The sequence below is a fragment of the Gymnoscopelus braueri genome (assembly GCF_963280865.1).
Source record: "Gymnoscopelus braueri genome assembly, chromosome: 7".
Taxonomy (NCBI): domain Eukaryota; kingdom Metazoa; phylum Chordata; class Actinopteri; order Myctophiformes; family Myctophidae; genus Gymnoscopelus; species Gymnoscopelus braueri.
In genome coordinates this window covers 49,177,823-49,191,344 of record NC_137608.1, presented here as the reverse complement: position 1 = coordinate 49,191,344, position 13,522 = coordinate 49,177,823, and the positions used below count along the sequence as shown (strand labels likewise).

The following is a 13,522-nucleotide window of genomic DNA, read 5'->3' as shown; positions in this document are numbered from 1 at the left end:
ATTTTTTGAAAAATCGTGAAAATGTGTGCAAATATTTGAATATATATATTTTTAAAGGGATTTTTTTTTACTCAAATCTTTGCTTCTGGGGGTCCCTGGAACAAAATATTTTGAGATGGGGGTCCCGGCCAAATACATATCATTTTGGGGGTCCTTGACGTGAAAAAGTTTGAGCACCACTGACATAGAAACATACGTTTTTCAGAATACTGTTGGGATGTAGAAGACATTTGTAGAATCGGCTTCAGGTCTTAAAGGGTTAATATCTGGATATTCTGAGAGTAATCATTGCTATAGAGCATCGCAGTTTTATTTTGCGATGCTCTATAGACTAGAGTGTTTTGTCCAGTAACTGGGGGCTCCCCGTCTCTCCAAATTATTGTCTTAGGAATGCGACAAAAACAAAAAAATATCCATAAATTCAAGTCTCCATGGGGTGACTAATCGATAGGTCATCGAAAGTCATTTTGGGGGTGAACTATCCCTTTAACAAAATATTTTTTTGTTTTAACCAAAAAAAACATCACTTTCACTACCTTTAAAAAGGCACAGTATTAGTGGATATAAGAATAAAGAAGGGTTGTTGTACTAACATGTACCTGCAGGCTGTCAGGCAGCTCAGTGACAGGCTGCTGCAGGAAGAGCGCCATGAGCAGGAAGTAGAGCTCCGGTACGTTGGTGTGCTTGGGCAGCAGCGTCTGCATCACGGGGAACCCCGGGAAGTGGCAGGCGTCTCGGTTGATCTCCCGCACCGTCGACCGCCCGCCGGCGCTCCGGCCCACGTTGAAGCCTGAGGAAGGCGAGACGGGGGGTTTAAGCCATTAACCCATTAAGACCTGAGGCCGCTTCTAAACATTTTCTAAATCCTAACAGTTTGTCGGAAAAAAATGTAAAAAAATATTTTTCACGATTTTTCAAAAATAGCAGATCTACAAGCTCGTAGCTATGATATATTAGCCTGGTATCCAGCCTGCTTCGCTACGTTCGGCTGACTTTTTTTTCTCTCTTCGCTTCTCAGTCTGGAAAGCCTCCCATTGGAAGGTTTTGCAGAACTACACTGGAACTACATATGTTACGTTGGGCAACGTCGTATGTTACGTTGGGCAACGTCGTTGCTGATTGGATGTTGTTCAAACGAATGACGAATCACAACGATCACACTGTTTTTTTGGTCCCGCCCGCACCACAGACCAATCAGAAGCCACGTTAGGTTTCGAAGCTTTTGGCATGTCCCGCCTCCCTTGGAGATAGGAGGCTTTCCAGACTGAGAAGCGAAGAGAGAAAAAAAAGTCAGCCGAACGTAGCGAAGCAGGCTGGATACCAGGCTAATGATATATACAAGCTATGAGCTTGTATATCTGCTATTTTTTAATAGCCTAAAGAAATCTAAAAGTGACACAGATACGTTCCAGGTATTAATGGGTTAAGAACGGGAAAGAAATCTCTGTCGTTTTAAGATTGCTTTGGCTATTTAAAAAATTGCAGTTATACAAGCTGCTATGAGCTTGTAGATCTGCTATTTTTTGAAAAATAGTGGAAAATGTGTGCAAATCTTTAAATATGTAAATATACAGCGAACTCCGATCTGTGCTTCTGGGGGTCCCTGGAACAACATATTTTGAGATGGGGGGGGTCCATGGCCAAATACATATCATTTTGGGGGTCCTTGACATGGAAAAGTTGGAGCACCACTGACATAGTTTAGTTTTTTTTTGTTTAGTTTATTTCAGTCAATTTTAGCAACATACTGTTGATCATACTGTTTTTAGATATGCATTTGGCCGCGGACCCCCCCATCTCAAAATGTTTTGTTCCAGGGACCCCCCAGAAGCAAAGATTTGAGTTAGAAATATCCGCTTTAAAAAATATATATATTCAAAGATTTGCACAAATTGTCTACAAGCTCATAGCGCGGCACTCTGTGCCGCACTAAGAGCTTGTTTTGAATAGATGTTTTGAATAGATGTTTTGAATAGCCCAGAGAAATCTAAAATTACACAGATGCACTTAACCCGGATTGAACGGGTCAAGTGAGTGAGTGGTAGACATTTGACGTCATAGCAAAAAGAATCCGGAGTGTTCGTTTTTAACTAAGTGAATGAACATTCCAGACTGTAGCTGTATGGTGGCTACTAGGCTACTATAGGTACCTGGCTTGGGGGGGGCGGGTTTAACAGGGACCGCTGTAGCAAAGGTTTGCTGGATACAGAGAAACCCTGTGATGATGGTAGAATTTAGCTCATCCGGGCAGTAAAAGGATTTTAAAAACCAAAGAGACTAAAGCTCAAACACTCCATCGCATGACGCTATAAGCCCCGTCACTACTGCAAAGCAATATGGGTGCAACAGCGGATCTACAGGCCCACAACGCATCGCACTGAGAGCTTGTAGATTGGGTATTTTCAATATTTTTGTTGTGCGACGCTGTTGTACGCCGTATAAAATAAGAGTTTAAGTGGTTGATCAGACTGATCGATTCAGTCGTTTATAAAATGTATAATTGGGTTTTTTTCACGTCAATTTGTAAAAGAATAAAAATAATAATAGGCCTGTCACAATTATTGCATAATCGTCTAATCGTAATTATTTTATATAATCGCAAACATTTTTGCATAATCGTCATAGTCAATTCCATGTTAAAAAATGTCATATATTTTCAATAAATGTCAAAAATAGTGGAAATAGCAGATCTACAAGCTCAAAACGCGCCGCGATGTGACGCGTTTTGAGCTTATAGATCGGCTATTTCCACTATCAATGTTTATTTTTAAGTATAAAGTAGTTAAATATGTGTACATTGTCATATCTGCCCTGTGCAACTTTTGTTTACGAAGGCTAAAAGCCAAACGGAAACGTGGTTTTTATTCATAATGCTCCATTAATTTTCAACAACGAATTAAAATCGTTAAATCGCAATTACTCGAATTACTCGACAACTTATCGTCAACTTAAATGTGTAATCGTGACAGCCCTAAAATCAAAGGATAAAAAAAAATGTGCGTCTCGATTATTCAATTAATCGAAAAAGTAATCAATAGAATAATCGCTAAGGGAAAATAATGGATGGTTGCAGCCAGCCGCCCTACAAAGCATGCTCTTCAGAAGCAATGGGTATTTTGTTTTTGGGGGGACCAAAGCGTTGGACTAACATCCTAGTGAACACAGGAGGAGGAGGGAGGGGGGGGGGGGGGGGGGGGTCTGCTCTGGAGATGTGTGGACCCACCCATGGCCTTGCGGCGCACAAAACGCGCCGCCTTCTGTTTACTGAGCGAAGACCAGCGCCGACGCAAGACCACCCCAGAGAGAGGAGACTGCGCTTCTGCTGCTTGAGCCGTGATATTAATTAACAACATGAAAACGTTAGAATGCTTCGGACTCTCACGCAGGGATAGGGAAAAAGGCAAACACACACACACACACACACGCACAATGTTTTCTAGCACTTCAACAGTTGAGTAGTTGTTGGTAGTTTTATCTACTACTGGATCCACCAAAATATGACTATATATTTGAATAGAGTACTAGTCATTTGTGGTGGTACTATTATGATGGGAGATTTCAAACTTTATGTATATATTTTTTTTTATTAATGCAATGGCTTCCATTTTCAGCATAATGCTAACTTTTCCAGGAAGAGAAAAGGGCTGTCGTTTCTATTAGCTTGGGATCCCCACCGATGATGTCACTGGTAGGCAGGTTTCTGAACTGTCCACAGCCCACCAGTGAGACCCATAGCGAGTAGACAGACACGGTGTGATAATGTAAAAATGTGCATTAGTTGAGGACCAATTATACGAAGATAAGAGTGAATTTGGGTGAAGTGCTCCTTGTTTCATGTACAGTAAAGCACTCTGAATCGCCTTGTTGTTGAAAGGTGCTACAGTATACAAAATCGTCGCTGTCTGGTGGAAACTATTACTGCTACTTTTGATGCTTTTTGTGTGACGCTGTAGTATGATCAAGTAGGCCAGTGGTTCTCAAACTTTTTCATGTCAAGGACCCCCAAATGTACACTTATTATTAGCCCACGGACCGCCATTTGAAAAGATATGCCAGGGACCCCCATAAGAGGCGATTTTTACGGCTCTAGCAGTGATTCTCAACCATTTAAATTTCAAAGACCCCCAGTTTGACATGCATTAGGCTACGGACCCCCATTTAATGGCATTTTCTATCTCTGGAACCCCAATTGATATTGTAAAATCAATGTTAATTTAACTCTGAGAGTGTACAAATGGACCCATTTTGTACACTCTCTGAGTTACAGACCCCATAAGGGTCAATTTGGTTCCTAACTATTTAGCTGGGGACTCCCTGGAACTCCCTCAAGGACCCCTGGGGGTCCCCGGACCCCCACTTTGAGAACCACTGAAGTAGGGCATTCATTTACCAAAAAAACACAAGAAGTTAGAATATGGAGATTAAGAGGTTTCAGCCCCGACAGCAAACGGAAATAAACGTTTCCTGAACCTCGTCTGGTCTGGTACTCACCCATCACCGTGCCTATCTTATTGGTGAGCACCGAGTCGGTGTGGTCCAGCCAGCCTCCTCCGCTCAGGCCCTCTTTGAAGCGCTGCTGGATGGGCTGGTTGGACAGCAGTACCACCAGGATCCACAGGGCGGCCGTGACCGTGCTGGAGTGCAGGTGTTCCTCCATGAACATCAGCAGCCAGTCGAAGCCCAGCGTCCGAACCAGCTCCTCGCACGCCCTGCAGGGGGGAGAGACAAGAGAGAGACGGTGGTGGAGTGGAAGTCAGCTCATGTACAGTATAAGTACCAGAGACTAAAACTTGATTCTGTTTTATACATCATTACTGTTATTATCTCCATAAGATAAGCCATTTTGGTATGAACACCCACATTTTTCCATTTTACCCAATCATAACATAACTACAACATGAGCTGTGAGCTCTTGCAGGTAATGCAGGTTGTGAGCTCTTTCGTCACGATGTGTGTGCGTGGGAACTCATTTTAAACAAGCTCAGTGCTTTATGAGTTATCCAGTTTAGTAGACCTTGTATTGTTAATTGTACTTTTTTTTTGCAGAAAATGCACTAAAGACTTCTGGTGATTAGTAGTTTTCGTTCCCTACCTATGTTGAATACACTTATTGTAAGTCGCTTTGGATAAAAGCGTCTGCTAAATGACTGTAATGTAATGTAATGTACTTCCATGGACCGTTTCTCATGTCTTACTAAACAGAGTACATCAATCAAGCTTGTAGATTGGCTATTTTAGAAAGATCTGGATTCGTTTCTCTTTTAACCCATTAAGACCTGAGGCCTATTCTACAAAATGTCTTCTAAATCCTAACTGTTTTAAAAAAACAAAAAACAGTTTGGACTTAAAATAACTTTACGTCATCAGGTGGCCGGAACCAAAGCCCTGAACCTCCGGCACCGCGCACCTCCAAAATGATTCCCCAAGTTTAAAATGTGTTTAGTTTGGTATAATCGTATAGTTTATTTTTTTTATAATAATCGTTTGGTCGGCTACTGTATGTCCATCTTCTATTCTAACTTGTAAATGATACGCATTATGTGGGGAACAAAAACAATGCGACGCCAACCGGAACCCACCACCGGAACACAATGTTTTTTTTGTTCATTTTTTTTCTAAACCGGATCACACAGCTAGTTTTAGAACGAATACCAGGCTTTTCCTCCGTGGTGGAAAGCCTGGTGACGCGAGGTTACTGTCATAGTGAGGACATGTGTGACCGTAGCATCAGTAAGAGGAAGTGTGTTGTTGGCTTACTGTGCGTTGACGGAGCACTTCTCCTTGGTGGTGAAGAGCAGTTTGAGCAGAATGTCCAGCAGTCTGTTCCTCAGCAGGATGAGGCTGGCTGACAGCAGACCTCCAAAGTCATCGTCGTTACCTGCAAAACGGCAAAACAACTTCAGTCTGTCTGTTATGGCGCAAGCAGCTCCGGGGTTGGTGTTCATGGCTTAATGGTGTGTATACAGCGTAGGGCAGGGGTCTTCAACAGGGGCTCCGGGACCCCTAGGGGGTCCTCAGAGTTACTACAGGCGGGCTGCCAAATCTTTGTGTGATAGGGACTTTTTATTTTTGCACTAACCATTTGAACCATAGCATCCCTATTCTGAGGGGAACATTAACCGAAAATAGTAAATCTACAAGCTCACAACGCCTCGCAGCGCGAGGCGTTGTGAGCTTGTAGATTTACTATTTTGTAGATCGGCTATTTTCGGCAAAGCAGTTTGGCGTTGAGGGAAAAAAAGAGCAGACCAAGTACAGGGCCAACAGTCAAGTTTACAAAGTATCGAGGGTTTAAGTGGTTAAATGTCTGAAAACACACATTTAACATGAATACAACATGGGTGGGGGTCCCTGCTTCATCTCTCTCTCTCAGCTAGGGGGTCCTTAGCCTGAAAAACGTTGAAGACCCCTGGTGTAGGGCGTTTAGAAAATGAACAGAAAATGAACATAAGTCAACATACATCCCTTCATTGATGGGAAGTTGCCAGTGCTCTGGCTAGCATGACTTATCATTTTCACATGTGTTAGTAGTAATCTGGTAGCGTTGTGGAAGCCTACCTCCATCGATCTTCTCCTCGTTGTTGATTTCCATCACCACAAACTTCTCACACACAGCGAACGTGTGCAGCGTGGATGAGATGAACTGACCAAACCTGGGAGGTGAAGGCAGGAGATTAAGATCCACATTTCAAGTCTTGGCTGCACTGGCTACAGTGCCGTGGCAGATCACTTGTGCATACATCACAGAGATTAACCACCACCATCACTGACCTGGCGTCCCTATTTTGGGTATGTCATAATAGTATTATTATTCTTTTTAAATAGCAGATCTACACACTCACAGTGATTTGTCGTGAGCTGGTAATGTGGATCGGCTATTCTTTTTGTTTTTTCTTTACATATTTTGAAGAAATTTATTTTAATAATGAATAATAATAATATTAATAATAAAAATGTACACCGGTATACAGAAATTACACATGAATTGAAGTTACTGTAATGTTGCCCATACACTACATCTCAGAGGCAAATACTATACTTTTACTCCACTACAATTATTTGAAAACTTCTACAAGCTCACAACGCGCCACAATGCGACGCGTTGTGAGCTTGTAGTTCTGCTATTTTCAAACATTTTTGTACTTTTACTTTTGGCACTTTAAGTACATTTTGATGCCAATACTTTTGTACTTTCACTCAGGTAACATGAACACAGGCCTTTTACTTGTGACAGAGTGGTGTGCGTGTACCTGAGCAGGTCGTAGGGGTTGGGGAAGCCCTGTAGCAGCAGACTGAGGACATTGCTGATGGCAGCGATGGTGGGCTGGGACAGCGAGGTGTCCCTCAGGGTCAGCAGCAGCTTGGGGATGAGCTGGAACTCTCGCAGCAGCTTGGCGTTCTTAGCTGCCTCGCTGTGGGACACAAAAAGTTGGGACTCACTGCACTGCTAACTTATGCATCCTTGGGACTATTCTGGTTTAACAAGATTCAAATGAGCATATCTTATTCAAATATGCAGTGGTGTAAAGTAACTAAGTACATTTACTCAAGTGCTGTACCGTGTAGTACAATTTTGATGAATTTTTTACTTTACTGGAGTATTTCCAATTTTCAGTACTTCTACTCCACTACATCTCAGAGGCAAATATTGTACTTTTACTACACTACAATTATTTGAAAACTTTAGTTTACTCAGGTAACATTTGGAACACAGGCCTTTTATTTGACTTGTAACGGAGTATTTTTATATTGTGGTATTGCTACTTTTACTTAAGTAAAATATCTGAGTACCGTACTTCTTCCACCACTGCAAATATGTTCCGATTTCAATGAATGACACGTCATTTAAAAAGCTTACATTCTGTACTTTCATAATCTGTAAAAAGCTGAAGAATTACCATGGGCTACTTGTGTCCAAACCACTACTGGGTCACATATTGATCAAAATAAAAAATACAAATTCTGTGTAGATACACAGAAAATACACTTGCCTGGATTCTGTGAGAAGTTCGATGAAATGTTCAAACAGAGACAGATGGAGCTCATAGGGTGCGTGGAGCCACACCTGACGTACGAAACAAACAGGAGGGAGATAAGAGGAGACCTTTGTTATTCCCACGGGGATTATTACAGTACTAGCATGCACAGTCCAATCCTGTATTAATTTGACCCATTTGGACCCGAGGCTGATTCTAAAAATGCCTTCTACATCTTCTAAAGTTTTCTGAAAAACAATTAATGTTGCTATGGGGTGTGCCGATACACTAATTTCACGATACGATACTGGGCTCACAATATCAATATGATATATGGCACTTTTTTATTATGAAAATATATGGGGGGGGGGGAGCAAGTGGAAACAAATACTTCTGTTTTTGCATTATTATTATTGCAAAATATATATATTTTTTGAACAACAATCAAATACTTCTGTTTTTGCATTATCATTATTGCAAAAAACATATATTTTTTTGAAAAACAAACAAATACTTCTGTTTTTGCATTATGATTATTGCAAAAATACATAGTTTTTGAAAAACAAACCAATACTTCTGTTTTTCCATTATTAGTATTGCCAACAAAAAAAACGATACATATCGTTACGAAAACGTATCGCGGGACGATATATCGGCACACCCCTATTGCGATATATATATACAGTATAGCGAGAACTAAAATGACACAGAGGCGTTTCCGGCTTGAAAGGCATACCAACGTATAGGTGTAAGCGGTCTAAACGGGTTAAAGCTGCAATCCGTAAGATTTACGCCCTACCTGGGATCACCGAATCACTTTGCCGAAAATAGCAGATCTACAAGATCGCAACGCGTAGATCTGCTATTTTCACCAAAAACGTTTGCCTGTCATTACATGCCCCAGAACAGGGATGCTAGGATTCATGGTGGTTTAAATCGTCATCGCTCACGTCAAAGTCGCAGAGCAGGTCCTGGAAGGCGGTGGAGTTGGGGATGATGGAGGTCTCGTGTCCGCTGTCCACCGTGCCCACCAGGGAGAAGGTCAGGTGGAGGATGTGGCTGTTCAGCAGCGAGCGCTTCTTCTTCAGCAGCATGGCCAGCAGCTGAGTGGAGAGGAGAAACACACACACACACACACACACACACACACGTTGGTATTACTACTACATCTGCAAGGACAATAACCTTATGGGGCGGCTATATAATCTATGCCGGGGGTCTTCAACAGGGGGTCTGGGACCCCTACGGGGACCTCAGAGTTACTACAGGGGGGGCCGCCAAATCTTTGTGTGTTTTTTTACATTAACCACTTGAACCCTAGCATCCCTTTTCTGAGGAGAACTTTAGACAAAAATAGCCGATCTACAAGCTCACAACGCCTCACACTGCGCTCAGGGCTTTTTGTGTTATCCTTTTATCATGATTGTATAACTGTACCTTTTGCAAACGGTTAATAAAGTATTCAACCAAGCAATCAATCCCTTTAACTAAAGACAAAAAAATTTGATCAGCTATTTTTGGAGCACAAAACTGGCACACAATAAATCAGGCATAACCCTAACCTCTAAATGCATAATCCTAACCTCTAAATGCATAATCCTAACCTCTAAATGCATAATCCTAACCTCTAAATGCATAATCCTAACCTCTAAATGCATAATCCTAACCTCTAAATGCATAACCCTAACCTCTAAATGCATAATCCTAACCTCTAAATGCATAATCCTAACCTCTAAATGCATAATCCTAACCCTAAATGCATAACCCTAACCTCTAAATGCATAACCCTAACCTCTAAATGCATAACCCTAACCTCTAAATGCATAACCCTAACCTCTAAATGCATAACCCTAACCTCTAAATGCATAATCCTAACCTCTAAATGCATAACCCTAACCTCTAAATGCATAATCCTAACCTCTAAATGCATAATCCTAACCTCTAAATGCATAATCCTAACCCTAAATGCATAACCCTAACCTCTAAATGCATAACCCTAACCTCTAAATGCATAACCCTAACCTCTAAATGCATAACCCTAACCTCTAAATGCATAACCCTAACCTCTAAATGCATAATCCTAACCTCTAAATGCATAACCCTAACCTCTAAATGCATAATCCTAACCTCTAAATGCATAACCCTAACCTCTAAATGCATAATCCTAACCTCTAAATGCATAACCCTAACCTCTAAATGCATAATCCTAACCTCTAAATGCATAATCCTAACCTCTAAATGCATAATCCTAACCTCTAAATGCATAACCCTAACCTCTAAATGCATAATCCTAACCTCTAAATGCATAATCCTAACCTCTAAATGCATAATCCTAACCTCTAAATGCATAACCCTAACCTCTAAATGCATAATCCTAACCTCTAAATGCATAATCCTAACCTCTAAATGCATAATCCTAACCCTAAATGCATAACCCTAACCTCTAAATGCATAACCCTAACCTCTAAATGCATAACCCTAACCTCTAAATGCATAACCCTAACCTCTAAATGCATAACCCTAACCTCTAAATGCATAATCCTAACCTCTAAATGCATAACCCTAACCTCTAAATGCATAATCCTAACCTCTAAATGCATAATCCTAACCTCTAAATGCATAATCCTAACCCTAAATGCATAACCCTAACCTCTAAATGCATAACCCTAACCTCTAAATGCATAACCCTAACCTCTAAATGCATAACCCTAACCTCTAAATGCATAACCCTAACCTCTAAATGCATAATCCTAACCTCTAAATGCATAACCCTAACCTCTAAATGCATAATCCTAACCTCTAAATGCATAACCCTAACCTCTAAATGCATAATCCTAACCTCTAAATGCATAACCCTAACCTCTAAATGCATAATCCTAACCTCTAAATGCATAATCCTAACCTCTAAATGCATAATCCTAACCTCTAAATGCATAACCCTAACCTCTAAATGCATAATCCTAACCTCTAAATGCATAATCCTAACCTCTAAATGCATAATCCTAACCCTAAATGCATAACCCTAACCTCTAAATGCATAATCCTAACCTCTAAATGCATAACCCTAACCTCTAAATGCATAATCCTAACCTCTAAATGCATAATCCTAACCTCTAAATGCATAATCCTAACCTCTAAATGCATAACCCTAACCTCTAAATGCATAATCCTAACCTCTAAATGCATAATCCTAACCTCTAAATGCATAATCCTAACCCTAAATGCATAACCCTAACCTCTAAATGCATAACCCTAACCTCTAAATGCATAACCCTAACCTCTAAATGCATAACCCTAACCTCTAAATGCATAACCCTAACCTCTAAATGCATAATCCTAACCTCTAAATGCATAACCCTAACCTCTAAATGCATAATCCTAACCTCTAAATGCATAATCCTAACCTCTAAATGCATAATCCTAACCCTAAATGCATAACCCTAACCTCTAAATGCATAACCCTAACCTCTAAATGCATAACCCTAACCTCTAAATGCATAATCCTAACCTCTAAATGCATAACCCTAACCTCTAAATGCATAATCCTAACCTCTAAATGCATAACCCTAACCTCTAAATGCATAATCCTAACCTCTAAATGCATAACCCTAACCTCTAAATGCATAATCCTAACCTCTAAATGCATAATCCTAACCTCTAAATGCATAATCCTAACCTCTAAATGCATAACCCTAACCTCTAAATGCATAATCCTAACCTCTAAATGCATAATCCTAACCTCTAAATGCATAATCCTAACCCTAAATGCATAACCCTAACCTCTAAATGCATAATCCTAACCCTAAATGCATAACCCTAACCTCTAAATGCATAACCCTAACCTCTAAATGCATAATCCTAACCTCTAAATGCATAACCCTAACCTCTAAATGCATAATCCTAACCTCTAAATGCATAACCCTAACCTCTAAATGCATAACCCTAACCTCTAAATGCATAATCCTAACCTCTAAATGCATAACCCTAACCTCTAAATGCATAATCCTAACCCTAAATGCATAACCCTAACCTCTAAATGCATAACCCTAACCTCTAAATGCATAACCCTAACCTCTAAATGCATAACCCTAACCTCTAAATGCATAACCCTAACCTCTAAATGCATAACCCTAACCTCTAAATGCATAACCCTAACCTCTAAATGCATAACCCTAACCTCTAAATGCATAACCCTAACCTCTAAATGCATAATCCTCAAAAGCCTATCAACATACAGTATATCAGTTGCATAGCCTTTTTTTCTTCTTCATAATTTAACAGTTGAACATAACTAATTTCATCTTTTACTATTACTCTTTGACATAAATTCTAGCAAAAACTGATACGCATCAGCTCATAGGACCTCGCAAATATTCTATACACATTTGAACATTCCACACAACTTATTTTAAATAGCAGCTTATGTTTTTCTCAAAACACAATTCAGATTTAGGTAAAAACTAAAACATCAATCAGCTGTAGCATAGCCCTGTCCCTTACATTTACATTTGAGCATTTAACATTTTACTTCAAACAATAACATTTTAAAAAGGTAATCTTTCTTCCATGAATGTAGCAGCCTTTATTTCAGCAAGACATAAAATATGAAGATAAGAGCCATCTGCCCGACAGCAACAAAGTGGAAGGATATGTGGAGGGACAGAGAAGGTTTCTGAATGGCCAGATTGGCTTTCCTGGATTACTGACCAGGTGTGTAGTTCAGATAGGGGGAGTTTGGGGGAAAACCAATTATTTTTGCTGGCCTGAAATGCTGAAGGAGAGTATGGATTTGAACAGTGTCCAGTAAACCAGGGTTAAAGTGTCCTTGCTGACATTAAATATATTTCGGTGACCGGGGTACTGCAAGGGGACTGGACTTGCCCCCCCCCCCCCCCCCTTTTCCTTCTATTTTCCCTCTACACCAAATGTCTTAGTTGAAAATAGCTGATCTACAGGCTCACAACAAGTTATGATTTATACTAGGGATGCACCGATATATATCGGCCACATATCGGTATCGGCCGTTATTTGCTGTTATCTGTCAATATTCGGTATCGGCAAAAAAGAAAAAGAAAACTTGCTAGTTAAAGTTACAGGAGTTCTTACTCTATGGTGTTTGTGATATGAAATGTAAGCTTACCATAATCAGAGTAAACATTATCATGTCATATCTTTTTAACTAACTCCAGTCACTTTCAGTTCAGCACAGTTGAGGTTTGTGTATCTGTCTCTGCACTGTCCAGCTGACGCTCGTTAATGTTATGTTATGTTGTGTTTCTGCAGATTCTGAAAAGTTATTTCTTATATAATTTATTTGTTTCCCTGGCACAAAAGGGGGAAATAATAACACCAAAAACTAAATAAACAAATATCGGTATCAGTATGGGCTATCAGCTAAAAATTGTTATTTTAAACATCGGTATCGGCCAAGAATTTCCATATCGGTGCATCCCTAATTTATACTGTTGAAGCATGCAATACTAATATAATATTTTCAATATTGAATATTTCATTCAAATACAGCTCTAATGTTTTTAATGTCTAAT

General features: G+C 40.1%; 1 protein-coding gene across 6 annotated transcripts in view; it reads right to left on the bottom strand.

Annotated features, from left to right (window-relative positions):
* Positions 1-13,522, bottom strand: part of wdfy3 (WD repeat and FYVE domain containing 3) — a 195,431-nt gene that overhangs the window by 57,187 nt on the left and 124,722 nt on the right. For all 6 annotated transcript variants that reach the window (XM_080434107.1, XM_080434102.1, XM_080434104.1 and 3 more), the window contains 7 exons: positions 8,927-9,079; positions 7,988-8,065; positions 7,251-7,408; positions 6,559-6,653; positions 5,758-5,878; positions 4,492-4,709; positions 594-790 (listed from right to left, as the gene is read on the bottom strand). In XM_080434107.1, the coding sequence (XP_080290233.1) occupies positions 594-790; positions 4,492-4,709; positions 5,758-5,878; positions 6,559-6,653; positions 7,251-7,408; positions 7,988-8,065; positions 8,927-9,079 (1,020 nt within the window). The remainder of the gene's footprint in view (positions 1-593; positions 791-4,491; positions 4,710-5,757; positions 5,879-6,558; positions 6,654-7,250; positions 7,409-7,987; positions 8,066-8,926; positions 9,080-13,522) is intronic.